This window comes from Dunckerocampus dactyliophorus, chromosome 9 (genome assembly GCF_027744805.1).
Source record: "Dunckerocampus dactyliophorus isolate RoL2022-P2 chromosome 9, RoL_Ddac_1.1, whole genome shotgun sequence".
Classification (NCBI taxonomy): Eukaryota; Metazoa; Chordata; class Actinopteri; order Syngnathiformes; family Syngnathidae; genus Dunckerocampus; species Dunckerocampus dactyliophorus.
In genome coordinates this window covers 2,520,639-2,548,585 of record NC_072827.1, presented here as the reverse complement: position 1 = coordinate 2,548,585, position 27,947 = coordinate 2,520,639, and the positions used below count along the sequence as shown (strand labels likewise).

The window sequence follows — 27,947 nt, the reverse complement described above, 5'->3', positions numbered from 1 at the left end:
AAGATAAGATAATATTATGATGAAAAATAATGACTTTTTAGTAGCACGGAGTTAAAATATGAAAGAAAATATTGGTTATTTTTAAGTCATAATATTATGAAGTCGTATAATATTATGAAAAGAAGAAACAAGTCTAAATATTATGAGAATAAAGTCAGAATATTACCAAAAGGAAATGTATGAAGATTATTTAAGAAGAAATTTGAAATATTTGGAAAATGAATCATAAATGGGAAAAAAAGAGCAAAGAGTGAAGCTCATAGTACTGACACTCTTTCACCTGCATGACAAAGTTTTTTTAAATATATACTGTATATATATATATATATATATATATAACTTCCTAGCATATCACATGTGTTGCTTTACAAAATATCAACGTGGCAAAGTTGCATCCTTTCATTTCACGATGTGACCCTCGCCGTTCTTTGGCCACCCTGATGAATGAAATGATTGTGTATTTGTTGGACTACAGTGATTTATGTTGTGTGTGTTATTGACTTCCTGTCGACTTGCCCCCACTGTGCTTTCAAAATAAAGAAATAAATACATTGGGTTCCACTCATTCTGCCTAGCAGCAAGTGGCCACGTGAAGATGTCCAACTGATGTTTCAGTGCAGGTGTGAAGTTTTCTAATCGATGACACGGAATATTTATTGTTGTTTTGTAACATTAGAATGACACTTAATCAGTTCCAAACCTGACCGTGATTAAGTCTGCAAAGTAGGCCTCCTTCTTTATAAATCAAATAGAGTAGTAGTTAGAGCATAGCAAACCTGTTTACAACCTTCTAAATATAGTTTTTAATATAATTGGAGCCCTCTAGACATGGAATAACACCCCTGTAATCACCTTCACACTCCTATTACCCAATATAGCGGACATAAGTACAAATAAGACATATTAGACAGAAACAAGACAATATTTAGAGCACTGTGAGAGTTCTTTGTTCTTTTTCTACTTCCTGTTCTGGGCAGTACTTCCTGCAGTGGCCATTTTCTCATCAAAGTAAAATTACTGACACCTAGTGACCAGTGTAGAATACCACAGATAATCAAACATCTTTGAATGAGTCTTCTGAATGCCTTCTATTTGTATTGTACTTCATGTATCAATTAAAAAAAAAAATCAACACACCGGTGTGTGTTTGTGGCGTGCTACCTGATATCGTGACCAGGACGTTGAGTCCCTCCAGGACGTCCATCTGCTGGAAGCGTCGTCGATTGATGAGCGGGTAAACTTTGCCCTGACCGCTGCGGTCCAACAGCATCAGACCGCTTTCTGTTCCCACCAGCAGGTTCACGCCTAAGCGCACACAACAACACCACCAATGAACTGCAGCTCGTCGGGTGTGTCGTCTAAAAAGGCAAATAACCGCCGGGGTCTGTAAACACCAGCGGGTCAAAAAACATTGGCATTAGCAGCCGTGGCTGCAGGCAACCTCCTGATGAACCCCACTAGATGGCAGTAGCTGGTATGAAGTATCACGGGTGGTCAGCATCCAGTGGCTTTATCTAGCTCTGCATGCGCTTTCAAATGACACACCTCAGTGTGAAAGTTATGCGTGTTGCGCTTGCCTGATTGGTCTTTACAGTCAACTCAATAGCGTTATCAGTTCTGGCTGAGCAGTTTACTCCTGTTCACAAGTCCAACATTGGTTCTGTTGCTGCTGCTGGACGCTACTTCCTGATGCTTCTTTGTCATTTTAATGATTATTATTATGCCACAAGATGGCAGTAGCCGGTATCAAGTATCACAGGTGGTCAGCATCCGGTGGCTTTATCTAGCTCTGCATGCATGATACACAATGATACACCTCGGCTGTCGGTGTGAAAGTCATGCGTGTTATACTTGCCAAACTGTTGTTTACAATCAATTCAACAGTGCTATCAAATCTGGCAGAGCGATTACAACATTGGTTCTGTTGCTGTCTTCCTGATTTTTTTTAAAACATTTTTTTTAATGATTATTATTATGCCGCAAGATGGCAGTAGCCGCATGCGCTTTAAAATGTTGTCATCAACTCAACAGCGCTATCAATTCTGGCTAAGCAGTTTAGTCCTGACCGCGATTAGAACATTGGTTCTGTTACTTCTGCTGTACAATACTTCCTGATGTTTTTTACATTTTTAATTATTATTATTACGACACAAGATGGCAGTTGCCGCATTTGAAGTATCTGTAGCTCTGCATGCGCTTTAAAATATTGCACCTCAGCTGTCAGTGTGAAAGTCATGCGTGTTACACTGGTTGTACTGTTGTTTATAACTCGTCAGCACTATTAAGGCTGACTGAGCAGTTTGCTCCGGACCACCATTACAAAATTGGTTCTGTTGCCGGTGCGTAGTGCAATGTGCGTGTTCATAAATGATCATGTATTCCTTTTCTCATGCCCTCCAAGTCCTTGTTCAAATAAAAACAAGAACGTGGTATGTATCATTTCCATTAACAGCCTCTTTCCCTGTCCTCTTTGCGCTCTAGCTAAATCACTTATTCCCTGAACAATAAATCACTGTCTAAAAATAGAATTCACTTGGCTAAAAACAAATCAATAAGATGCTAGCAGTTGGCTTTCATTTTTACCCCAAAGTGCAGCGCAAAGGATCTCCGAGTTGAACCTCTTCTTGTACTTGCGGATTTCGGGGGTGTCGCTCTGCGGACGGGTGTTGACCGGGTTGACATTGACCACGGAACCTTTCCGGGACGGGTCGGCCCTCAGCGCCTCCGCCAGCCGGGCATCGTTGCCGTAGCCTAAAAAGCACACACTCAACTCAGATGCAAGTCTAATAGCAGCCAAGCCGAAGAGCGAGCCAGTTGGACTTACCGACGTTGTTGAGGGCGCTGCCGGTGGATGGAGACACTTGCAGGAGGCGGGGGTCAATGAAAGGCGTGAAGGAGGAGGAGGACTTGTGTTTCTGCATGTTGTTACTGGACTGACTCTGCATCATAAAACAAGGCAGCCATTACAAACATGCACCACGGCAAATAAAAACAAGAAAGATGGTCTAAATCAGGGGGCTCAAACTCGCGGCCCACGGGCCATTTGCGGCCCACCAAATCGTGACTGGACATCAAAGAGTAGTGTAACTGCAGCCCGCAACATCCGGGCAAGCTCAGTGTTACTTCCATACTTCCAGGGGCAAGTAAACACCAACACTGAACTAACAGTGGTGTTATCACATGGATGTATTGGGAATGGTATCGTATCGTGAGATTCCCAGCCCTACTCCCAATACTTGATGCGGCCCAGCCTCACCCAGACTCCACCTCCACTGGTCCCCAGTGAATTTGAGTTTGAGACCCCTGGTCTAAATGATAAAGATGAGGATGCAGCGGTCACATGCATGCATAAACAATACAATGGATTCATTCCAGGAAGTGCATCACTGAGAACAAAAGGTCAAAAACAAAAACAAAAATGGAGGCTGAAAAACTGGAATAAAAACATCACCATTGGACACATCCTGTTGTCTCTGTGGAATGTGACAATATTTGGACAATAAGATACAAAATGTTGACATGTTTAGGCTTGCAAACCATGGAGGACTTGTATGTCGAGAGACACCACGAACCTGCCTCATGCGCTCATCTTGCACACAATTAACAATACACACAGTTAATATCACCTGAATAAAGTCATAGAATGACGTGAATCAAAGCTAATTATTGGAACAATAAAGCTGCTACATTGCGTGAAGTAAGCAGAATTGATTTACTGTCGAACAGTCGTCATTGTAGACGCGACACCGCGAGATGAAGAGGTACTTTTACGAGAAAAACTTGAGGTTTTATAAGAATAAAGTCGAAACACTACCAGAATATTGTCATGATGCGAGTAAAGTTTGTTTATGAAAAAAAAAAAGTGAGAATCAAGTCATCATGTTACGAGCCGATGCTGAAAATTAGAGTCGCAATTTTACAATGACAAGTCATGACGCTCTGGGAACAAGGGGGGGGGGCATCATTGTGAGAATATTATTCTCATTTCACAAGAATATTTCCTTGTTTTACGACAACAAAGGCGTGACATAACCAAGATGCAGTCGGAATTTGAATGACATCATTTTACGTGAATTTTGTTGTAATAATGGGAGGTGGCCGGCATCATTTTACCCAACAAAAGTTTTACTCATATTATGCAAATGAGGGGGTGGTGACGTTATGAGAATAAAGACGTAGTTTCGTGACAAAAAAGGCGTAACACGACCAGAACGTTGTCATCATTTGATGCAAGTAAAGTCATACCTAACGTCGTCATTTTCCGAGATAATGGCGTAGAACTTTTAGACATTTTCATAATTTAATGAGAATGAAGGCATAACGTTGGGAGAAGTCACAATTTTATGGGGAAAAAAGAGAACAAACGGGAAGCGTGAGGAGATAAAAGTCAGAATTTTGTGAGAAAATGTCATTTTATGACAAGTGTGTAACATTACCAGAATTTCATCAAAATTTGATGGAAGTAAAGTCATATTCTTACAAAATAATTTCATCGTCTTCCGACAAAAAAGCGCAGAATAAACTTGTCATTTTCCGAGAAAACTCGTTTGAGTTTGATGGTCGTTTGATTATAATGCCATCAAACTACGACAATCATTCCAGTCATAAACCAGAGAATAACGTTGTCACTTTACAAGAAAATGTTGGAGTTTTATTCATAAAAGCTCAACATTTTCAAAATTTTATGAGCATTAATGCATAATGTTGGGAGAAGTCACAATTTCTGAAAAAATAATGTTAAGTCACTGACTAAGTCAATCAAATTTTGCAAGAAAATGTCATTTTGTGAAAAGGTGGAACAGAATATCATCAGATTTCAATTTAAAACTGCACTTTTTTTGGAATTTTGCTCATCATCCACAATCCTTATGTGAAACTTCAACACATATTTCCATGCGTTCTAACGATAGAAAACGAGTTAGTATGAGCCAGCTAACAATGCACGTCATGGGAGGTACCTATTTTGATGCTAAAGCCCTAACAAAAAAATGCCAACCGTGTTCCATTTACATCACTGAGCTGTATGTTAACCAAGCTACAGCGATATTGTTATTGTAGCAGCTCACATGAAAAACTACATTTATCTAGCAGAGTAACACGCCGCTAACGGGACAGACGGAAGAGTGGATACTACTGGCTCCCAATTTCGCTGCGAAGACTCAACAAGATGCTCCTTTGCTGTCAGCATTTTTACCTGAGGACTGGAGCGCAAGTCTTGTTCTGGAAGACGCAGCCACCCCAATGAGAGCGGACACTGTTGCTGTTGTTGACGGAAGTAGCGTTAGCTTTATGGGCTTTGTCAAATCAATGCGCCTTGGGAAGAAGTATCGGTAGTGTTTTAAATCATTCAAATACGGCAAGGTACTGTAAGTATTACACGTTATCATGAATGTACCTGCTAATGCATGATCACAGCGTGGATATAGAACCATAAAACATCGTTTGAGGGCTTTTTTAGAGGGCTTCATCGTGGAAATAGCAATACCCTCATGACGTGCATTGTTAGCTGGCTCATGCTAACTCGCTTTCTCTCGTTAGAACGCACAGAAAAGGAAAAGAAATATGTGTTCATGTTCCACGTAAGGATTGTGGATGACGGGCAAAATTCCAAAAAAAGTGCAGTTTTCCTTTAACATGACATTTGGTGAGAATTAAAAAGAAGTAAATTATTTTATGAAAAAGGTTACGAGAAGAAAAGGGGGGAAGATTACGAGGGAAAAAAGGCTTAATTTGTGAGAAAAGTTTTATGTCAGTGAACGCGTACCATAACCGGAATGTCGTCGGAATTTGATGCAAGTCCTACTTTTACAATAATGAAGTTGTAATCCTGAGAGAAGGAAGCAACAGCTTTACGAAAAATGCTGTAAGAAGAAGGGGCGCGGCGTTACGAGAGTAAAGATGTCATTTTGCAAGAACATGCTGTATTTTCACCATATTAAAGGTGGAACATTACCAGAACATACAGGAGTTGGAATTTGACGTAACTTAAGTCAGAATTTTATGAGAATTAAGTCGTGAGGAGAAGGAAGTAACAATTTTACAAAAAAAGTCAGAACGTGATGAGAATGAAGATAAAATCATAACTTTGTGAGAAAAGTCGTAGTTTTAAGACAATAAAGGCGTAACATTACCAGAATATAGTTGGAATTTGACTGAATTTTACAAAAAAAGGTTGTGTTGCAAGAATAAAAGCATACCAGAATATAGTCATACTTAAAATAAAACTCAAAGATCGCAACAGGAAGGAAGTAAGATAAAAGCCCTCGTTTTCCAAGCCTTAAGTGTGCTGCAGTGCAAGGTGCCCATGTTCTATTTATATTCATTATTGCTTTATTCATATTTTGTATGTAACGTAAGCAAGATTTTCCTTCAATAAAACAACAATGCAGGAATCTAAATGGAAATCATCAACGTTATGCAGGAGGTGTGATTGTTTGGCCTTGGTGGAGGTCTGTGCTCTCCTTTAAATGTAAATAGTCAACTTCATCTAAATGGAGTTTTTGCCCCCAGGTGAGAAACCATGAGGTTGACATACCTCCATGAGGATGCCCAGCTTGTCCAGGGGACTCTGGGGGGACATGGAGGGGCTGGCGAGGCAGGAGGAGGAGGGTGAGGTGGATGCAGAGGAGGGGGAGGAATGATGGCTCTGCTGGATCAGATCTGGGAGGTGGTGGATGCGGCCCGCAAAGCCGTTCCTGTCTGACTGCTGTGTGGGGTGATGTGGATGATGGTGGTGAGGATGATGATGGTGGTGGTGGGGGCTGGGCACGTGCTGGCCGAGACCCGGGCTCGACACCGAGCCTGGACCAGGGCTGAAGCCCGTCAGCAGGGCGGAGGTCTGAGGGGCGTGGCCAATGCCGGGGCCCGGCCTCTTTTTGTTATCACCTGCACTCTGGAAGTAGAAAGAGGGGTAGACGGCTTTGGGTCTACACGTGTTCCTGGTGAGCTCGGGTGAAGGGAAGGTGTTAGCTAGAGCCGAGGGCAAGCTACAGTGGCTAGTCTACAGGCGGAAACAGAACCTTGTTAGTTCCTTCAAACAAAACAGCATTTTGCTCTAACACAAAGTTAGTATTTACCACACCTCAGTTTCTTTTTTTCATCGTTTTTTAATCATCCAAACTCTGCATGCAGCCTTGCAGACAACCACAATGTCTTGCACCAATTGTTTGTGATAGTGATCACGATTATGAGGTCATTCAAATCAAACTGTTCATACAGTACAATACCTCACTGTTTGCGCTTAATTGGTTCCAGACTTGATTAGTTCATTTCCACCACGTTGTATACTTATTCATAAATGGACTATTTTCGTAGTTAGAGCATAAAAGACCTGTTTAACACCTTCTAAATATGCTTTTTATCATTATTAGAGCCCTCTAGACATGAAATAACACCCCTACGCTCACCTTTACACCCAAGAAAGTAGACGTAAGCAAATAAGACATTTAAGACATAAGTAAGACTCCTGTTCATGTGTGTTGCTGTAAATGTGTTCCGGTGCTAGGAGAGCTGAGCGGGGGGAGGACAGGAAGTGATGTCGGCGGTTCAGAGTTGAGTTTTAGCTTGGTGTGGGTTATGGCTGCAACAAAGCCTGCTGTTGCGATCAAGTCTGGTGCTTGTGTGTCCCTGTAGAGCACTACCTACATGCCTCATACAGTCATCCCTCGTTTATTGGTTCCAGACCCGACCATCGGGCATGTCTGGTTCTCGAGGGTTCAATTCAGTATTATGGTGGTGTTGCCAGTTGTACAGCATTTGAATTCTTGCGTTTGTTCTGATGTTTACGTAATGGTGGGCAGCGTATGGTGTTAGCTTCTCCGAGTAGCGTTAGCATCATCAGTACTCGAGGACAGAAAATCAACACAGCATGCAAACAAAAAGTTGGGGCAACACGGGTGGTCTGAATGCACAAACACCAGACAGGTGTGTGTGGGGAGGAGGTGCAACGTCACTCATGCAAAAACACTCAAGCATCATCCCATCGACGCCGGTACCTGTCGGACCACCAGGGTGCTGTCTTTGCATGGCGTGGAGCCTATGTCGCTCTCGCCCTCGTCGTGAACAATCATTGTTTTCACCGACTCGGTCTCGCCGTTGCTCAGCCGTGAGGACCTGCAGAGAAGAAGAGGAACTAATTCCAAATATAACACAAGGTCGTAGACCAGCACCATTGTGTACCGGACTTTATGTGCAGTGTGGAAACTGTTCAACAAAAAACGTCATAAGTTCTTCAAAACTGACGATGGAGATGTCATTTTTTGCTCTCAAGTACTAGAATTTGAAGCTGATCCCTACTGCACGGCCAACCTATAACTCCCGCGTATTGCCTGGCTCCCCCTGGTGGCATATAATAAGAAGTACACATACACTGCTCTGGAGTCCTCCGGGCCTGAGGTGGACTCCTCACCTCCCTCCTGGTCCACCTCCTCGTCGTCATCTTCGTCCGTGGTGTCCGAATCCTCGCTAGAGGACGAGTAGTCCGTCACCTTGTTCGGGGGGCGAACGTCATCCGCCGCCCGCAGCTCCTTGGCCAGAGCCGTCAGGTCCTGCTGGGTGAACACGGATTGAAAGGTCAGTTGCTGCGCAAACAGGAAGCTGTCAACAAGAGGCGTGGTTATTCATTTAGGCCAGCCAATGAGAAGCTAGCATGAGAGCAGTCAAGCCAAAAGATAAAGTGATGGCGGTCCAGCTGCTGGAGGCAAAGTTAGTGCGTTATTGCGAACAATGAGAAAACGTTAGTGGCAGGAAGACGACAAATGACACAAATCTAGAAATAAATGCATTTTTCCAGGTTAGAGAAGGCATTAGTCAAGTTGGCTGCTGGCCGGCTGCAGAAAGTCATCACATGATAGTCCAAAGAGTGACATTAGTGCAAGGAAAAGAAGACAACTTGATCCCACACACGAGCTAGAGCTGATCTATCTGATCTAGCTCTGTCGGAGCTAGCACGCTACACCTGCTCAAACTCTCACCGCTGGTCTGCTCGGCCTGACCGCCTCCCTCCTCTCCTCCGGCTTTTTCCCAGCATTGTCCGCCCTCTGGAGGGCCGAGCCCTCTGACTTGGAGGAGGCTGGTTGGAGGAACGAGGTGTGGACAAAGTCAGCTTTCACCCATTTTGACCCGCTGCCCCGACACGTGTGTTGTGTTAGCACTCACTGCGGGCCCTGAACCGCTCTCCAGAGCCGCAGTGAGAACCAGCCTGAGAGCTGGAGTTGCTGGAGGAGCTGCTGGAGGAACTGGAGCCTCCGCTGCCGCTGCTGCCTGCCGATCTGGGAACCATCTTCTCCACTCGCTCCCACAGCAGCCGAGGCTCGGCAGGACTGTCCAAAGACAGTGCAGAGTGGATTTAGGGTCAACCATAAATAAAGAAGCTGTCCAAACCAACAAGGCTACAATTACACAACCGTAAATGCTCTAATTCTAGCTGGGGCATTTATTTAGCTAAAGCGGGGAGGAAGGGGTGTTGATAGGATAATGACAGCATATAACTTAGCATATGCTTTACAAAATATCAAAGCAGCCCTTGCATCCTTTCATTATTCGCCATGGGGCTCTCAGTGTAAAATGTTTGGACACCCCTGCTGTCATGGAACAGAGTGCTTAATTAAAGCGTTTCGTTCTGTGTGCTTGAGGACTGATGGAGGGAAAGGTAGTGTCACCAGTAGTGTCGAGTGGACACAACAAAACAAAGAATGGGCACCAAGAAGAACATGGAGGCTGAGTGTCAATTACCTGCCAGCGCTGCGGTTCATAGCGTGGCCACTGTGTGGCGTGTTGCCATGGCGATGAGGCGAGTCCCGCCTCGGCAACACCGGCGACCTGGATGTCGTCCTGACCGGGACCTTTTACGATAAAAGCATCGACCCATTCATACACACATGACAACACACACATGCACATAAAACATCACTTGGGCCCTCTTTAAAAGTGGCTAACGTCATCACCATCATGTGTGGCACTTAAAGCAACACAACGAAAAACGTGCACAAGAAGACTCAGCCCAGTTAGTGCAGCCGCTGTCAATGAGGACATGTTTCAAAGGTATGGGGGGGGGGGACATAATAATTGGAGCTAAACTGTATCCTTCCTCGGACTTTAAATTTACACTGGCATAGCAAACAAGAAGGGGCTCAGAGCTGATCCCTGATGCAGTCCCACCTCCACCTTGAACTCCTCTGTCACACCTACAGCACACCTCACCACTGTCTTCCATTCCTCAAACATGTCCTGCACCGCTCTAACAGACTTCTCTGCCACTCCAGACTTCCTCATACAATAGCACAGTTCCTCTCTGGGCACCCTGTCATAAGCTTTCTCCACATCTACAAAAACACAATGCAGCTCCGTCTGGCCTTCTCTGTACTTCTCTATCAACATCCTCACAGCAAATACTGCATCTGTAGTACTCTTTTTTGGCATGAAACCAAACTGCTGCTCACAAATGCTCACTTGTGTCTAGCTTGAACTACTCTTTCCCATAACTTCATTGTATGGCTCATCAACTTTATTCCTCTGGAGTTGCCACAGCTCTGCACATCTCCCTTGTTCTTCAAAATGGGCACCAGCACACTTCTCCTCCATTCCTCAGGCATCTTTTCATCATCTAAGATCCTGTTGAACAACCCAGTCAGAAACTCTACTGCCACCTCTCCTAGATACTTCCAAACCTCTACAGGTATGTCATCAGGACCGACGGCCTTTCCACTCTTCATCCTCTTCAGTGCCCTCCTCACTTGACTGACTAATCTTTGCTACTTCCTGGTCCACAAAAGTCACCTCTTCTAGTCTTTGTTCTCTCTCATTTTCCACGTTCATCAGCTCTTCAAAGTACTCTTTCCATCTTCCCATCACACTACTGGCACTTGTCAATAGACTTCCATCCCTGTCCTTAATCACCCTCACCTGCTGCACGTCCTTCCCATCTCTGTGTCTCTGTCTTGCCAACCTGTATAGATCAGTCTCTCCCTCCTTACTATCCAACCTAGCATACAAGTCATCATAAGCGCCTTGTTTGGCCTTTGCTACCTCTACTTTCACCTTACGCTGCATCTCCCTGTACTCCTGTCTACTCTCCTCAGTCCTCTCAGTGTCCCGCTTCTTCTTAGCTAACCTCTTTCTCTGTATACACTCCTGTACCTCCTCATTCCGCCACTAAGTCTCCTTGTCTACTTTCCTTCCAGATGCCACACCAAGTACTCTCCTGCCTGTCTCCCTGATCACATTAGCTGTAGTTGTCCAGTCATCTGGAAGCACCTCCTGACCACTCAGAGCCTGTCTTAACGCCTTCCTAAAAGTCATGCAACACTCTTCCTTTTTCAGCTTCCACCATTTGGTCCTCTGCTCTGTCTTTGTCCTCTTCATCTTCCTCCCCACCAGAGTCATCCTCCCCACCACCATCCTATGCTGTTTGGCTACACTATGGCCTACCACTACTTTACAGTCACTGATCTCCTTCAGATGACAGCGTCTACACAAGATGTAGTCTAGCTGTGTGCTCCTACCTCCACTCTTATAGGTCACCCTATGTTCCTGCCTCTTCTGGAAGCAAGTATTCACTATAGCCATTTCCATCCTTTTTGCAAAGTCAACCACCATCTGTCCTTCTGCATTCCTCTCCTGGACACCAAACCTGCCCATGGCCTCCTCATCCCCTCTGTTTCCTGCACCAACATGTCCATTGAAGTCTGCACCAATGACAGCTCTCTCTCTTCTAGGTATGCTCTGCATCACTTCATCCAAGTCCAACCAGCATTTCTCCTTCTCCTCCAGCTCACATCCTACCTGTGGAGCACACCCACTAACAACATCGACCATCACACCTTCCATTTCTAGCTTCAGACTCATCACTCTATCTGACACTCTTTTTACCTCCAGGACGTTCCTAACAAACTCCTCCTTCAAGATAACTCCTACTCCCTTTCTCTTCCTGTCTACACCATGATAGAACAACTTGAACCCTGCTCCTAAACTTCTAGCCTTGCTACCTTTCCACCGTGTCTCCTGGACACACAGTATGTCTAGCTTCCTTCTCTGCATCATGTCAACCTACTACTACCTTTTCCTGTCATAGTTCCAACATTCAACGTCCCGACTCTCAGTCCTTTACTCTTGGTGTTCCTCTTCTCTCTCTTCCTACGGACACACTTTCCTCCTCTCCTTCTTCCACCAACAGTAGTCCAATTTCCACCGGCACCCTGTAGGTCAACAGCACCGATGGCGGTCGTTGTTAACCCGGGCCTCGACCGATACGGTATGGAAGTCATAAGTTTGATTCGCATGTTTGATTTGGCAAAAGTTTAACGTCGGATGCCCTTCCTGATAAAAATAGATCCTGATTTCAAGGTGACTGGGTTTGACCTGGGGGGTTCCACTGTGTTGATATACTAATCAGTAGTCTACACGGTCTATCCTGTCCTTACCGTGGGTGGCAACTCTGGAGAAGGTTCATGGGGCGAGGGTCTAGTCTGGGGGTGGGGGTGGGGGTCAGTGCGTGCAGGATTTGATGCTGATGATGAAGTGGAGGATGGTGATGAAGATGCGGGGTGATGGTGATGTTCTTGGCTGTGGCGAAGATGGAGGTTGTCAAAGACGGGAGTGAGCTGCTCGGTGAAGGAGCGCGAGCGACACACAGCGGGCGGGGGGGCGGCAGCGGAGGAAGATGACGACGTGGCTGTGCCGCCGCTTTTTAGGACACGGACCTTTACAGACGGAAAACAAACACAAAGACATTGGGAGGGGAAGGCTGAGCATGCCTGACACAATGCAGCTGATCTTGAGAGCTTTGCTGGAGCGAAGAGCAAAGAAGTCCTCCTGTATGTTCTCAGGGTTAGCATACCCCCAATTGAAATCAAGCAAACTTTGAAATCATGTTTTCCATCCTTGTGGCTATTTTTAATCATTAACTCAGTGGTACCCCATTATTTTCGGTCATGCACCCCCAAGGGAGCAGAATTTTTTTCTCACAGCGCTAACTGACACAGTTAAGACTCTGCTTTTAATACATTTTTAAACAATAAACTAAAAAAACAGCCTTCTCACTGTTGTGTTTATGCTTGAGAATACGCTAGAAGCTCGCAATAACACGACTCCAGGAGAGATGATTTCATTTCAACTATCCTACGTGCTTTTCTTTGGATCCTAAACTCTTCGATGCGTTTTGAAAAAGACAGCGCAGGGGTGTCCAAACTTTTTCCAGCAAGGGCCACGTAGCATTCAGCTTTGTGATACAGGTGAAAAATAATATTAGTAGTAACTTCAGACTTAGCTCTTTGTTTCCTATTTTTGCTCTTGTTTTATTTGCTTGTCAAAGTATGACAACTTAAAAAAAAAAAGTTTTTTTTTGCTTCAATATTTCAACTCTGTGCTACTAAAATGATATTATTTTTCCCCATAAGATGCACGTTTATTCTTGTAAAACAGCAACTTTTTTCTCTTCGCAAGAGTGTAACATTTTGACTTCATTCTTGTGAAATTACACCTGTTTTTTCCATTTCTGCAACTTTCTTCTTGTAAATACCTTCTCACATTAATGACTTTGTAATATATATTATTTTTACTGTAGCCTTGTAACATTATAAGCTTGTTTGCAACCTCATTTCCCAAAATGTACAACTTTGTTGTTTTGTTTGTTTTTCATAATTCTCTGACCTAAAAAAAACTTTTTTTTCTACTTTCGGCTGCTAAAGTGAAAATCAAACTAAAATTAATTTTCCTCCTAATATTACACTGTTATTCCCGTGAAGACTACCACCTTTTCTCATGATATTCCAACTTTGCCTGTGAATATTCTCATTCATCCAGGTCATTGTACTCCCGGGGCGTTCCATCGATGGCGACTGGACTGTCCAGGTCGTCTTAGAAGACCTTCGCCTCTCGTCCGAGCACACCTCGTCCACAAACTCATCAAGTCCTTGTCCAGCATATTATTCTTATTGCTGAGAAGTGGGACATCTGAATGGTGTGTGTCCCAGCTAGTCTTTCAGCATGAACTTTAATATTTTGACTTTATTCTTGAAAAAATTACTCCTGATTTTTACATTTTTGCTGTTTTTTTTCATTTTCTTTTTGAATTATACTTTTAGAATGTGTTGCGGGCCAATAAACAAACAGCGACAGGCCCCAGATAACCCCCCCAGCTGCACTTTGGACATCCCTGGAACCCGCTTATGTTGACAAGCCGTCAGTGTGGACTAACTCATCAGGTCCTGGTCCAGCATAGTCTTCTTGTTGCGAAAGAGCGCCCGCTTAAGTCGACTTATGGGCCCGTTTGTGTTGACATGTGTTGTAGTGTTGTTAACGTCATCAGCGGCATGAAACAGCAACATAACTGCCAAGTAAGCTTCAAAAGCATGCCGTATTAACCTGGATTCTAACAGCAGCTGACGAAAGACGCGCAACCAAATTACCGCAGCAACTCTGCATGTAAAATATCACGTGAAAAGACGGGAATCTAAAGAAAAACATGCATAAGCGGAGAAAAACCACCCGTTCTCCTTATGCGTCTGGACAAAGTCACAAGTAAAGGTGCGAGCAATGCCCAGTTTCAGTTTCGCTTACATCAACGACCGCTTATGTCTGCATCAGCCAGCCAGTCTGAGAGGCGTCGACTTAAACAGGTTCCACTGTAATAAGATTGACTGACTATTTGACTCATTTAACCGTGGATTGGATTTATGTTATTGGATTTACACGACGTTTTGTGCCAAATTTCAGCAAAGCCTCTAAAGAAGCTGGGATTTTTTTTTAAAGCACAATGGAAAGACTTACGAAATCAATTGAAAATAAAAGACTGGGTGACAAGCAGCATCACAACGCGACTTTCAGGCAAATTACGCAAAACAAAAGACAAGACGGACATGAGACGTGAGCCGTAACAAAAAGAATGAAGAGGCCTCCGTCACCAAATGGAGTTAATGAACTGCGATTTAATGTGGTTCTACACTTGATAACGCAAGCCCCTCGCCAGCTACGACATCCTCTGTCAGGCTGGTGAGGAGTGTCTGCAAGCACCATGTCTGCAGATGTGCGTGTTTAAACAACAGGAGGTGCGGCAGCGGGACAGACATCCTGTCAATCAAAGTGTTAATCACGAAGGAAGAACATTCGTTCCGGGTTCATTCGCTCCTCTGATCATGGTGGGAAAAGAACATGTCAGCTGACAGAAGAAGAAGGGGGGGGAGGGGAATGTTCTCAGACAAGTCAGAAGTGAGGGAGCAGAATCACCAACAAAAACCAGACTTCAGAATGACAGCGTTGCACACAAGAATTAGCTGCAAGAGAGAAGGAGACATCTCCATAGAATATAGACAATATTGTGAGTACAGTTAGTCCAGTCCAGTATTACAACACCCAACACTATTACTGCAGTGGAATCTAGATTAGTGTATGCCCTGGGTGAGCGGGCCTTCCGGCTAATGTAAAAAAAAAAATGCACACCACAATTTTGCCTCGGTTAACGTCCGTTTATTATACGGCGCGTATCTTGTCGTGTTATTAATATGCTGTGTGAGTCCAACTGTGTTCTTAAAAGGAAAATTGCACCTTTTTTGGGGGAATTTTGCCCATCATCCACAATACTTATGTGAAACATGAGCACATGTCTTTCCCTTTTCTGTGCGTTCCAGCAAGAGAGCTGACAAGGCAGGTAATGGGACACACCTCCTTGGACTATAAAGCCCTCTTAAAAAAAAAAAAACCTCCAACAAGGTTTTATGGTTTTCTTTCCATGCTGTGACATTTGTGACATTGCAGTAACAGGTACATTCTTGAGAACATGTAAAACGTACAGTATTTTGTTGTGTTTTGGTTATTTGAAGAATTACCGGAACGTCTTTCCTAGGCGCATTGTTTTCGTAGAGCCCGTAGCAATTCCGTCAACAACAGCAGCACAGGAAGCGCACATGTCTGTTTCCTAATCATGGCAGACTTTGTGAGAGTCGCCACAGACAGAGGATCCGGAACCTTATATTTTTGAGCATGAATACACGGAGGATGAGCTACAGGTTTTAGAAGCTGAGCGGGCAAAAGAGGGAGTGAATAGTCGGAGCAGAGAGTCAGGACCGGCATGACTTGGTGGTGTAAATGTGGAGCTCGCCGACAGAAACAGAGTGTTTCTGCTGCGCCATACAGTGTTACCATGGATGGAAAGGCTTCGTGTGTATGGCGAGGAGGACACTGCGCCAAGAGATTGCATCACAATGAAGGAAGAATTGTTAGCGCTAACGAACGCCGCGGTGGTAGAAACTTTTTTCCACCCATCCAAAATCAACTGGAAAAGACGCCCCCGCACCAGCTGGACCAGACTGTCAACTGTGTACCAAGTAAGTCACCATGATATTGATAGCGATACATGGAGCACGTAGCACATGATATCGCAACACCGCCCATCTAGCCGTGTATAAGCAAAACATGGAATGTGGGCTCATACTTCACATATCATTTGGTTGTCTATTCCTAGTTGTTCATATGCTTGTTCTTGTTTCCCAGTCCGTACAGATTGGTGTCCTACTGCATTATTTTGGAGTGGGTCATTACCTCTCAGTAGTGGCGTGAGGCGCTGTGTCACTACACCAAAAAAAATAGTTATTCGGCGTTAGTGCCAACAATAACAATGTCATTGTGGCTTGGTTAATATGCAGGTCAGTCATTTAATAGAACACGATTGGCGTTTTTTAGAGTGGTTTTTGGGTTTTTTTTTAAGAGTGCTTTGTAGGTGAAATAGGTGTGTCCCATTACGTGCATTGTTAGCTCCCTCATGCTAGCTGTTTTTCTCTCTTTAGAACACACAGAAAAGGGAAAGACGTGTGCTAATGTTTCACATAAGAATTGTCAATGATGGGCAAAATTCCACAGGAAGTGCAGTTTTCCTTTGATGTACTTTTTTTTTTGAATCACAAAACATCCTTAGCTTTTAACAAAGAAGCTAGCTTCTAGCCGATAACTACGTAGGCCGTCAATGCTGTCATCAGCGGTTGACTGAAAAATGTTAACACAAAACAAGTTTTTCAAGTTTTACATGCGTAAAACACTTGTAAATACACAAAAATGACGAATGAAAGGGATAAATGAACATTTAAGCTTACGTTGGACCTTAGATGTTGATTTATCCCTGTCATTCATCATTTATATACATTTGGAATTGTTTTCTGCATGTAAAACTATAACTTTAAAACTATAAAATGTGTTAACATTTTTGGTTTTCTGGAACAGACTAATTGGGTTTACGTGATTACGTATGGGAACAATTGATACGGTTAACGTCCTTTCCCGATTAGAGTCGGACCTACAGGAACAAATGAATGACGTTAACCAAGGTTCCACTGTGCTGTACTGTACGTTGTAACACGGTTTGTGGCTACTGTGTTTTTACCTGTGCCTCCCCAGGCCGGTGCATGGCTTCTGCGTTCCCGTTGGGGTAGGAGGACTCGGAGCGCGGTGGCACCGGAGGCTGGGGCGGTTTGCTTTGTGCCGACTGAGGAGAACCCTGGATGTTCTTGCGGTACCGCTCATCAGCCTAGCAGGAACACACACACGCAGGAAGTGTCAGCATTGCGCAGGAGAATGCAAAGGATGGATGATTGGTTGGTTGGTTGGTCCGGGACCAGGGCAGAGATGGTTTATTCCAGAACACCAGAAAAGTGATTTTTGAAAGATGGTTCTTGCTGACATGCGCCCAACAACCCAGGAAGTAGGAAAGCAACCGTGACCAATAAAGGGCGCGAGGAAAGATGCTCTGAAGGTCCACACGACGGGCTCGTAGAAGAATGACAGCCTATCAGAAGAGACTATTTTGTTCTCGATTAAAACACAAGAGAAGCAATAACGGAAGTAAATTAAATCTGTTTCCGGCTTGTCTAGAAGCCAGTCGTCATTGAACTAAAGTGTTTCCTTGATTTTTATTCAAGTGTTAATTTAAATGATAATGACCAGAATTGTTGATGTACTCAGTAATAATATGGCCATTTTTAACATGGATATTTTTAACACTGACAATGAAAACATGACTGATCATTTATGATTAGCTTTATATAGACAGGATACTTTTTTGACACGCAAATTTCATATTTTGAAGAGTCAGACTTTGTCAAATATACATTCACACCCAATCATTTCATCTCATTTAATGAGATGTGGGCGGCAGTAGCTCAGGTGGTAGAGCAGGTCATGGTTGTCGGGTCCATCCTCGCTTCCTCCACCAAGTCGCTGTCGTTGTGACCCCGGGCAAGACACTTGACCCACCTCGCCTCCAGTGCTGCTCACACTGGTGTAAAATTGGCGCAAATTGGCAGCCAGGTTCCGTTAGACTACCCCAGGGCAGCTGTGGATACAGATGTAGATAACCACCACCAGTGTGTGACTGAGGAGTGAAGTAATAATGGGTTCACTTCATCGTGAAGCGCTTTATTTCTATTTAATATATTTTGAATTATTAAACCTTTGCATACTATGGTACTTTTTGATATGGATTCTTTTTAGAGATAATAAAAACATATTAATGTTATAAAAGACATTTTAAATATTTCTTAATGTAAAACACATTTTTTTAAATTACATTTCAAATAAATAATTAAAAATAATAACACAATAAATAATAATGTGAACCAATAATTACTTGATTTAGTCTAACATTTGACTGTGGTCATTTTTAACGGTGATAATCAAATAATAATAACATTAACATCAAATCAAAACAGACATTTAAAAATGTTTTGATAAGCAAATTTTATACAATTGGGTAGACTCTATATATAATATTGATATATATAATTCATTTAATCTCATTTAAATTTAATATATTTGAAATTATTTATTCTTTTCATACATACATACATACATACGTACGTACAGCAGAGACATTCAAAACTGAGCTAATTGGAATACTATATAGGCTATGATTACTTTTATAAAGACATGTTATATATATTTTTAAAGCAAAAATAATTTTTTAAGATTCATTTTAAAATAAATGAATAGTCTAACATTTGAACAGTCTGGTCATTTGTATCAAATAATAACAATGGTAATAATGATGATGATGATAATAATAGGTTTTTGCTTTTGTATGTTAGTCTTTTTTTTTAATTTCCCCATTGTGTCCGCACCTTAAAGCTACTGTAGCCAATCAGAAGCGTTTTCAGAAAAAAAATATCACAATGCCGAAAAACAATGTCGAGAAAAGGGAACGTAAGGAGTGACGCAGTGGCGATATCACAAATTATCCCACCCACCAAAAAAACCATTGTCTTACGGGGAGAGATGTGTGCAGACAAGCAAAAACAAAGAACTAAATGAGATGCTTTGACAACTTTGGCCTGTGAGTCAGAAATGAGGGCTTATGAGTGGCTGCATGTAAAGATGGTCGACATTTACATGTGTTTGGTTTCATGGGTTTACATGCAAGAAGGACTTTCTAGCTCAGTTAGATTAGATGATTCCACACAGATTAGACTGGTTAATTGGTTGAGTTGTCACTCGGCTGCTCTACAAGCGTTAGCTCCAACACCAGCAGCACACTCCAAGCAAAGGAAACCTCATCCAGAAGGCAGTTTAGCGGCAAAGCGCTACGAGCGTTCACCTCAGCGACCGCCTCAGATTCAGAGCTTTGGAGGTCACAGGCAGGAACATCAGCTTTTTTCTCAGAAACATCTGCAAGGTTTTGCTGTTGCTTGACACTGCTGGCATTTAGGCACTGGGGAGGTTTGATGATCTGTTTGCTACTGTCCAGGTTCTGGTTCTGCTGGAGGGACAGCAGATAGGCCTGCTCCTGCTGAAGCTGCCTCTGGAGCTTTTGGGCTTGGCGCTGCTCCTCCAGCTCCCGCCATTTGTACTCCTGAGTGCACGGAGGACCAAGATGAACTGTATCCAGACACTGACAAGAACCTTTCCACAACAGGGCGACCTGAACATTACGGAACTTCAATATTTACCAGCTTGGAGCTTTGAAAGTGCAGAGGCAGCCTCCATTAGAGATATTATATGGTGGTATCAGTGAGATTGTGTTGTGCAGTCACTATGTCTACCTGACAGCAACCAAATCAGGCCCAACTAGTTTGCTGCCTAAATAGGTTGCTGCAGTAATCAAACAGGAAGAAGTGTGGTGTGGGACCATTTGGGGCTACAAAAAAGACTTGTTCCAAATATTCCAATACTTTTCAAGACAGAGTTGTGTAATGTTGATGGAGTAAGGTTCCAGAGGCTGGTGCGTAAATGGTTTTGCATTGTGATACCACGTGTTGACATGCTAGTGTATCTAAACAAGAATCAGTCGGCAAGATTTCACTTGATTAAGTTAGCATATGAAGACATTTAGCTTGGAACATCTCAGGACGCAGCGTAACAGCTAACGCAGCACGGCGACGCCACCTCACCCATGCTCCCGATCAACTCATTTCATAAGTGCAGACTTCAAACTGCATTCAAGTCTTTAAATGGTCAAAATTGGTCAAGTAGAACCAGATTTGTGATCAATGACGTTCACAATAGTTTTGCCATTGTGTCACGTTATTTCTCATTTGTATGTGCTGGTGGCACAGGAAGGCAGCCGCTTCAAAAGCAAAGCAAACAGGCAATGAAACATGACAGCACCTTCTTGTTGATGGAGAAAAGCTTGTCAATCGGACAGGAGAGCCAACAGTGCCATCAAGTGGCCAAATGACGCAAAGAGTGCATTGTGGCTTTGAAAGGCCAAGACTTGTCCTTCTGGGTGATCAATTATGTTCTACTCAGCGTTCTCGAGGTTTTGAGCGTGAGTAATTATTATTATAGCTATGTGACTACCTTTATCTTTGTTGCTTGCCAAAATTTTAGGTTTACACTAAAAACTACTACGGAGGTCAGGAGAACCAGAGTACAGAGCGGGAGGAGCCACCAGGCTTGGCCCAGCAAGGTGCACTGTATTTGGGCACACCCTCCGAGCAGCCGGTGTGATGCCACGGAGGTCTCTGGCAAACCTTTTGCACTTCTCAAACGCTGCAGCGCTGACGTTTCAGGAGGCTGACAAGGTTTTTTGAGAGCTCGATGGGTTTTTTTCCCCCTCTCATGGTGCAGCATTTGGTACAACGCCCTTCCTCTTAAAGTGACTTTTTTTCCCCACACGAGAGCGCAGGGGTTAAGTTACAACAGGCCGTTAACCTCACAGGCAGGAGGAAAAAAGGAGCGCTTGATTTTCTCACCCGCACAGGTCATCTCGCCTAATTGTAGGCTTTTTTTAAATGATCGGTTATTGGAGCTATTTATGGGATTTATCAGTATGAAGTCATTGCCATTGGCTGGTGACCAGTCCAGGGTGTACCCCGCCTCTTGCCCGAAGTCAGCTGGGATTGGCACCAGCATACCCCTGCGACCCTAATTAGGATAGGCGGCATAGAAAATGGATAGATGTCATAATTCAATGATATCATCCCGATAATTATGGTGCACGACTAATTTAATCAAATTTTGAAGAAAAATAACTTTTGTTCTCGTAGTTTCTGTTGTTTGAAATTAACAGTCAATAATTATCATGGGGGCCCATGCCTTCTGCAGAAAAATCAGCTGTGTAAAATGCAAATGTGACCGGGAAGCTCGTCCACGTGGAAGCAAGGCCGGAAGCCAGCGCACACATCCTTCCATTATTTCAGCGTCCTAGGTCACGCTGCATCACATGACTAGCCTCCTCAGTCATCCTACTAAACCTCAGCAACATCTGGAAAGAAAACATGGGAAACCCTGTCTTCCTGCTGGATGACTGGCTTCCTGGTGACATCATCACCAGGGACCCAGTCAACATCCCGGAGGAAAAAAAAAAAAAAAAAAGCCTGGGAATTCTCGTTTACTGCTTTGCCCTCCAACCGTCAACAAGTCCCAGGACGTCTGGTCTTGAACAAAGGCCATAAAATGAGGAAAAACAACCTGGAAAACTGTGAATAACTCGGGAAATAAACAGCATGATAGAACAAGATGTTTACATAATAGCCAATTGTATGTCCGCTTACTTAGCCTAGCAGTGTTTGACATACAAATTTGGGCCGTCACAAATAAATAAACACATTATAACGGGACTGTGAACGTAGCTTGTTGCGCCAACCCTGTACAGTAGATGGCGTCTGCTCTTTAACCTGGTCTACCTAGGAGGGGAGGAGGGGTCGGCGTTGCAATTTCCTCATCGCAACTTTCAATATTTAGCAAGTTTTCAGACCTCAAAAGTCACAAGTAAAAGTGAAAACAAAGGCTTGTTTTGGTTTCAGTTATACTGACAACTCCGTATGTTGACATGAGTGAGCCGATCTGAGGGGTGTCGGTATGAACGGGTTTACACTGTACAGGTATATGCTTTTCTATGGCACAGTGATGCTGCAGCATGTCTAAGTGGAGGACACTCACCAGCAGCATGGCTTGTTCGTGCAGCAGCTGCTGCTGCAAAATCTCCAGGTGTCTCTGCTCCTCCTCCAGCTGGCGTCGGATGTACTCCTGACGATCACAACGACCCGGGAAAGTTGTAGCATTAGTAGAAAAAGGATTTTAAAAAGCATGGCTGGATAGAAAGCTAGTGTAGAGCTACACTACCTGCTCCCTGTCAGCCCTCCTCTTCTCTTCTTCGGCTCGTCGACGCTCCTCCTCCTCCTTGCGGCGGCGTTCCAACTCCTCCACGCGCCGCTTCTCCTCCTGCTCCCGACGCCGCTGCTCACGCTCCTGCTGTCTCCTCATCTCACGCTCACGCCGTTGTTGCTGCAAAACAACAACATTAATAAATATAAGATTATCGTTTTTTTTGTTTCTTACACACCTCCTCCAGCCGCCGCCTCTGCTCCTTCTGCTGCTCGATGCGCTTCTGCCGCTCGGCCAATAGTTGGCGCTTGTACTCCTCCTGCTCACGGAGCTGCTGCTCCTGCAGGAGCTGCTGGCGGCGCAGCGCCTCCGAGCGCTCCTTGTTCTCCTGCTGCAGACGAATGAAGTCGCGGCGAAGCGTGGACTCACCCGGCACGTTGACGATGGAGCTGCGACACGGTGACAGAAAGAAACGCTATCTTTGAACAATCTTGTTCAAGTGTTGAAGTTATGAATTTTAACTTAAAAAAAACCCAAATCTTCCATTAAAAATGCTTAAAATCCATAATAGTCATACTACATACTATTAGTGTTCCTGAGTAGTAAATGAAAATGTCCCTTTAAGGGACAATTACGTGATTTTTCTTCTTCTGATAGCTTAAAGTTCAATTGTTATTTGGTCATGCGTAATAAAATGTAACAATAATAATAACCCCCCCCAAAATGTCTAAAAATAAATGCAAAGCAAAATAATTACATGTAATTTAATTAAAAAAATATCCCCCAATTAAAACAAATACAAAATATAATCTGAAATAATTGTAATGTAACAGATTTATTAATTTGATGACCAATTTATTGATTGCATGGCCATGTGATTTATTTCATGGCACCCATCGAGAGGTGTTCACGTTTAATACTTTATAAAATGTTATTTCCCTTTTTATTGATGAAGTTAATAATTAAAGGAACCCCACCACTATTAAGGAAGGACCTTAATAGTGTGTGACCTTTGTAACAAGTCAAGCCGCATAAGAAGCATCCTAATCGCTACTTTTGTTTACCTTGGCTCGCCTTCTTGCTCGGATGCTTCCTCCTCCTCTTCTTCACTTCCACTGTATTCATACTCTGTCTCATCTGTGGAGGACGTGATGGTTAAAAAAAACAAAAAAGAGCACAAGCCATCTTGTTCTGTGTGAGCTTCTCACCCTTCTCGCCTCTCTTCTTCTTGGTGCGGTCGATGTGGTCTTTGAGCTGGATGCGCACCTGTCTCTCGTTGGGCTGGTCGCGGATGAAGGGGTGCTTGAGGAGCTGCTCTGTGGGGGGCCGCTGAGTGTAGTTCTTCACCAGGCAGCCCTCGATGAAGCTGAAGAACTTCTTGGACCTGCAAGCATCACAGTCATCAGCACCCCTCCACCGCCACGTGAGATGTGCTGCTCATTGGAGGTGTAGGTATTGCTGGTTTGCTTTGGAGAGTTCAAAGCCAACGCACCATTTTTTGGACTTGAGTCGAGGAGGAGGGTTTCTGGGAATGAGGAAGAGGGCTCTCATGGGGTGCATGTCACACAGCGCTGCAGGAGGACGACAAGACAAAAGCACGACTGGATGTTACACAGCTGATTTTTCTTACGTTAGCTTTATTCAACTTCATTTGCTTTTTGCTACGCTGTCATCACTGGAAAGTTGGAAAGGGCCGTGTAGTGAACACTTATGGCGTCCTCGTTTCACCACCATCACTTCTGTTGCTTCTTTACCCAAACGGCTAATGGAGTCATAGATACATGGTCAAAAATATGTCATGTGTTTACACCAGTCAAAAATATCACGGGAGTGGTCTGCTGTTTTTAAGGATGTACTGCAAAAACAGTACAGTCAGAGATCCTCTTGTTTTTGGGAACCTACAACAAAAATCAAAGTCAATGATCCTCTTTATGACAACAGTGCTTTGCAGTTTTTAAAGAAGCTACTGCAAATACACTATGAAAATATCCTCTCTATAACAGGAACACTGTTCTGTTTTTAAAGACCTACAGCAATAACACTAGCCAAGGATCCTCCGTATGACAGGATGCTAATAAAAATACCAGGCAACGATTTTCTATACAGGAATGCTCTGCTGTTTTTAAGAACCTACAGCTAAACGTTAGTCAAAGATTGTCTATATGACATGAGCGGTCTGCTGTTTTTAAGGATGTGCTGCAAAAAACAGTCAAAGATCCTCTGTATAACAAAAGTAGGCTGTTTTTGAGAACCTACAATGAAAATAAAAGTCAATGGTCGCTCTACATGACAAGAGTGCATGACACTAGTAAAAGATGCTCTAGATGACAGGGGTGCTCTGCTGTTTTTAAGAACCTACTGCAAATACACAAGTAAAAGATCCTCTCTGTAACAGGAGCACTATGCTGCTTTTAATGACCTACAGCTAAATGATAGTCAAAGATTGTCTACATGACAGGAGCTGTCTGCTGTTTTTAAGGATGTGCTGCAAAACTAGTCAAAGATCCTCTATATAACAAAAGCGCTGTTTTTGAGAACCTACAACAAAAATGAAAGTCAATGATCCCTCCATATGACAACAGTGCTCTGCCCTTTTTAAAAACATAGTACGAAAACATATGATAGGATACTACAAAAATACCAGACAAAGATTTTCTTTACAGTAACAGGAATGCTCCACTGTTTTTTAGGGATCTACTGCTAAAACACTAATAAAATATCCTCTATACGACAGGAGTGTATATATCCTCTAAAAAAGAAGAGAGCTCTGCTGCTTTTGGGACATGCTACAAAAATACTTGTCAAAGATCCACTATCTGACAGGATTCAGTGTGGCGTAAACTTACGAGGAGCTCCTTCTGCCATCTCGATGGCTGTGATTCCGCAGGACCACAGGTCACTCTGAAAAACAGGAAGAAGACCATCACGGCCTGAATGTAAACAAAAAAAAAAAGCCACCGTGTTATTTTTAAGCAGCCTAATTGTTCAACAACAAGGTTCTGACCCGGTAGTCGTAGGTGGCATCCGGGTTTTCATCACAAGCAATGACTTCAGGAGCCATCCAATATGGCGTCCCGATGAAGGTGTTCCTCCGGCCCACTGTTCGGTCCAGCTGAGCGCTCACGCCAAAGTCCACTGAGGAGGGAAGCGTTTGCCACTACATCTTTCCTCTTGTTGGTGTAAATGTGTCAGAAACGTACCTAGTTTGACCTCAGCGTTCTCCGTCAGCAGCACGTTTTGACCTTTGATGTCCCGATGGATGACGTGATGGGCGTGAAGATGAGCTAGGCCCTGCAGGAGAAGACGGCGCCACAAATCACTCACCACGTGACAACACAGAGGAGACATCAGAGGATGTTTTCAAACAGGAAGTGGTTAGAAGGACGCGGGCCCTGACCCTGAGGATCTCCCTGGAGATGTAGGCGATCCAGTCCTCCTTCAGCGAGTTGCCTTTAGTGTTCTTCACCAGGTCTGTGATGGAACCGGCGCCGCAGAACTCCATCACCAGCTGGAAGAGACAAGAGGGAATAGTGAGAAGATGGTGGAGGCCATTGTCAACACTTTGTTGTCCACTTGGTGGAAAACGAGACAGTTTTAGGGTTAGGAAATATTTAGCTTTGCGCAAAACAGGGACAGTCTTGGAGCCAATATGGTTGAAAACTAAAAGCATGCATTTGGAGTGGGTATAAAAACAAAACACCACCTGTTTGCACCCATCAACTGGTTCCTGTTTCTGTTGTAGCGCAACAACTGGAGCGACATGTGTTGTATGTGCAGCAATGTATGGACAGCTCCTCTTCGGCATTTTAGATTATTATTGCGTATACATGATTTAAAAACATTTATTTCATTTAATGTTATTGGATATTATTTGTATTTAGGCTAATGTAGTGTCATTATATGTTATATTTAGAAAAGCCTGAAAAAGGACCAAAATAGTCACTTCCTGTGTTCAGGTCACCCTCAAAAGCTCTTACATGGAAAGCTAAAAACACAATACACTAGGTCCCCAACTAACCAACACAATTGGTTCCAGACGACCGTTCTTATGTTGAATTGTTCTTAAGTAGGGGAAAAGGTAATATTACCAATGATATAGGTACTACATGTACGTGTATACATATACAGTATATGTGTATGGATGTAAATATGAGTTTGGATGCAGTAGTAATATTAAACCAGGATAATTAACAAAAAAAAAAAACAATAATAAAAGTGATATAATAATACGTAATGATAAATGTTATTTACCTTTGAAGAGGAGTGGTCGAGCATACGTCGTTGTGGAGGAGGAGGAGTTATTGAAAAAGAACAAATGGTGGTGGTTAGACTCTTCTAAAAGAGGTAGTGTTCTGTGGGTGGTGTAGAATTAAGCAGGCCTATTAACTCTTCATAAACTTTAATCACACGCTCTGTCCGGGTTGTACAATTTAGCTTTCCATTTAGCTTTACACTGTATCTCCCCAGCTTCTAACGCTTCCTCTGTTGGTCCCATTAGCAGTGTCACAGTGCCCTCTACTGGTCAAGCATGTACAGTAGCAGTAGAAATACTGATTGAGCGACTACAAGGCAAAGTAAAATAAAATATAGACCAGTCGGCTTGTGTTCGTATCCGCGAATGTTCGCGAGTCAGGTGTTCGTAAGTTCCGGACCTAGTGTATTGGCAAATATATTGGGACGCGTGCTTCCAGTCTTCTGCGAAGACTTTCTACACGATGTTGGAGAGTGAGGTCACTGATGCTGACTTTGACTAAAATATACAATTTCTGTTGTCTAGCAAGGCCTTTTTGCCACCAGTTATAGTGTAAATTGGAAAACAGACATTTATTTGAATCTACAAGCATTTCATTGACCTAATACAGCACTTTAATGGCAAACAAAGTTTCATAGGCTCATGTAAGCCTTTTCATGACCAAATCTGGTGTTTTCATGGCGAAATGGCATATTTATGTGAATATGCTAACATTTCAGTTACCAATTACATATTTTTAATGGCAAAATATTAGTCTTTTGAGGGCAAAACACAACATTTTCATAGCCTAATGTAGCGTTATGTGAGCAATTTTTGTGTTTTCATGACAAAACGTCACATATGTGAACAAACTAGTAACTGACATAGTACAGCATTTTAATGGCAAAACATTTGTTTTTTGAGGCAAAACATAACATTTTTAAACATTAGCCATATACAAGAATGGAAAATGATGATGCAAAAGACAATGCAGCCCAAGTCAAGGCAACATATTGAAAAGGTTTCACCAATGGGCACATTTTTAATGTCATCATGAAATAATAGTTTAAGAAGCCAACGTGTAGAAAACACTGATTTCTGTAGTAGAGTTCATGACGCCAAGCAAAGCCAGTAAACAATACACTTTTTTTTCTACGTAACTAGCAGCTACAAGTGAACAGATAAGTTAGTT

The 27,947-nt window shown here is 43.2% G+C and overlaps 1 protein-coding gene across 9 annotated transcripts in view; it reads right to left on the bottom strand.

The window, feature by feature from the left end:
- Positions 1 to 27,947, bottom strand: part of LOC129188012 (mitogen-activated protein kinase kinase kinase kinase 4-like) — a 111,948-nt gene that overhangs the window by 15,145 nt on the left and 68,856 nt on the right. The window contains exons 5-26 of one of the 9 annotated variants that reach the window (XM_054787964.1): positions 25,922 to 26,032; positions 25,725 to 25,815; positions 25,529 to 25,659; positions 25,371 to 25,425; positions 24,017 to 24,095; positions 23,733 to 23,908; positions 23,589 to 23,661; positions 22,763 to 22,973; positions 22,543 to 22,704; positions 22,360 to 22,446; positions 19,574 to 19,828; positions 17,369 to 17,512; positions 12,420 to 12,698; positions 9,733 to 9,842; positions 9,157 to 9,320; positions 8,973 to 9,070; positions 8,368 to 8,549; positions 7,995 to 8,112; positions 6,536 to 7,000; positions 2,825 to 2,939; positions 2,584 to 2,751; positions 1,162 to 1,305 (exon numbers count right to left, since the gene is read on the bottom strand). In XM_054787964.1, coding sequence (XP_054643939.1) covers positions 1,162 to 1,305; positions 2,584 to 2,751; positions 2,825 to 2,939; positions 6,536 to 7,000; positions 7,995 to 8,112; positions 8,368 to 8,549; positions 8,973 to 9,070; positions 9,157 to 9,320; positions 9,733 to 9,842; positions 12,420 to 12,698; positions 17,369 to 17,512; positions 19,574 to 19,828; positions 22,360 to 22,446; positions 22,543 to 22,704; positions 22,763 to 22,973; positions 23,589 to 23,661; positions 23,733 to 23,908; positions 24,017 to 24,095; positions 25,371 to 25,425; positions 25,529 to 25,659; positions 25,725 to 25,815; positions 25,922 to 26,032 — 3,418 coding nt within the window. Of the gene's footprint in view, positions 1 to 1,161; positions 1,306 to 2,583; positions 2,752 to 2,824; positions 2,940 to 6,535; positions 7,001 to 7,994; positions 8,113 to 8,367; positions 8,550 to 8,972; positions 9,071 to 9,156; positions 9,321 to 9,732; positions 9,843 to 12,408; positions 12,699 to 17,368; positions 17,513 to 19,573; positions 19,829 to 22,359; positions 22,447 to 22,542; positions 22,705 to 22,762; positions 22,974 to 23,588; positions 23,662 to 23,732; positions 23,909 to 24,016; positions 24,096 to 25,370; positions 25,426 to 25,528; positions 25,660 to 25,724; positions 25,816 to 25,921; positions 26,033 to 27,947 lie in introns of those variants that run through there. The other 8 variants (XM_054787957.1, XM_054787958.1, XM_054787960.1 and 5 more) reach the window with 8 other exon arrangements.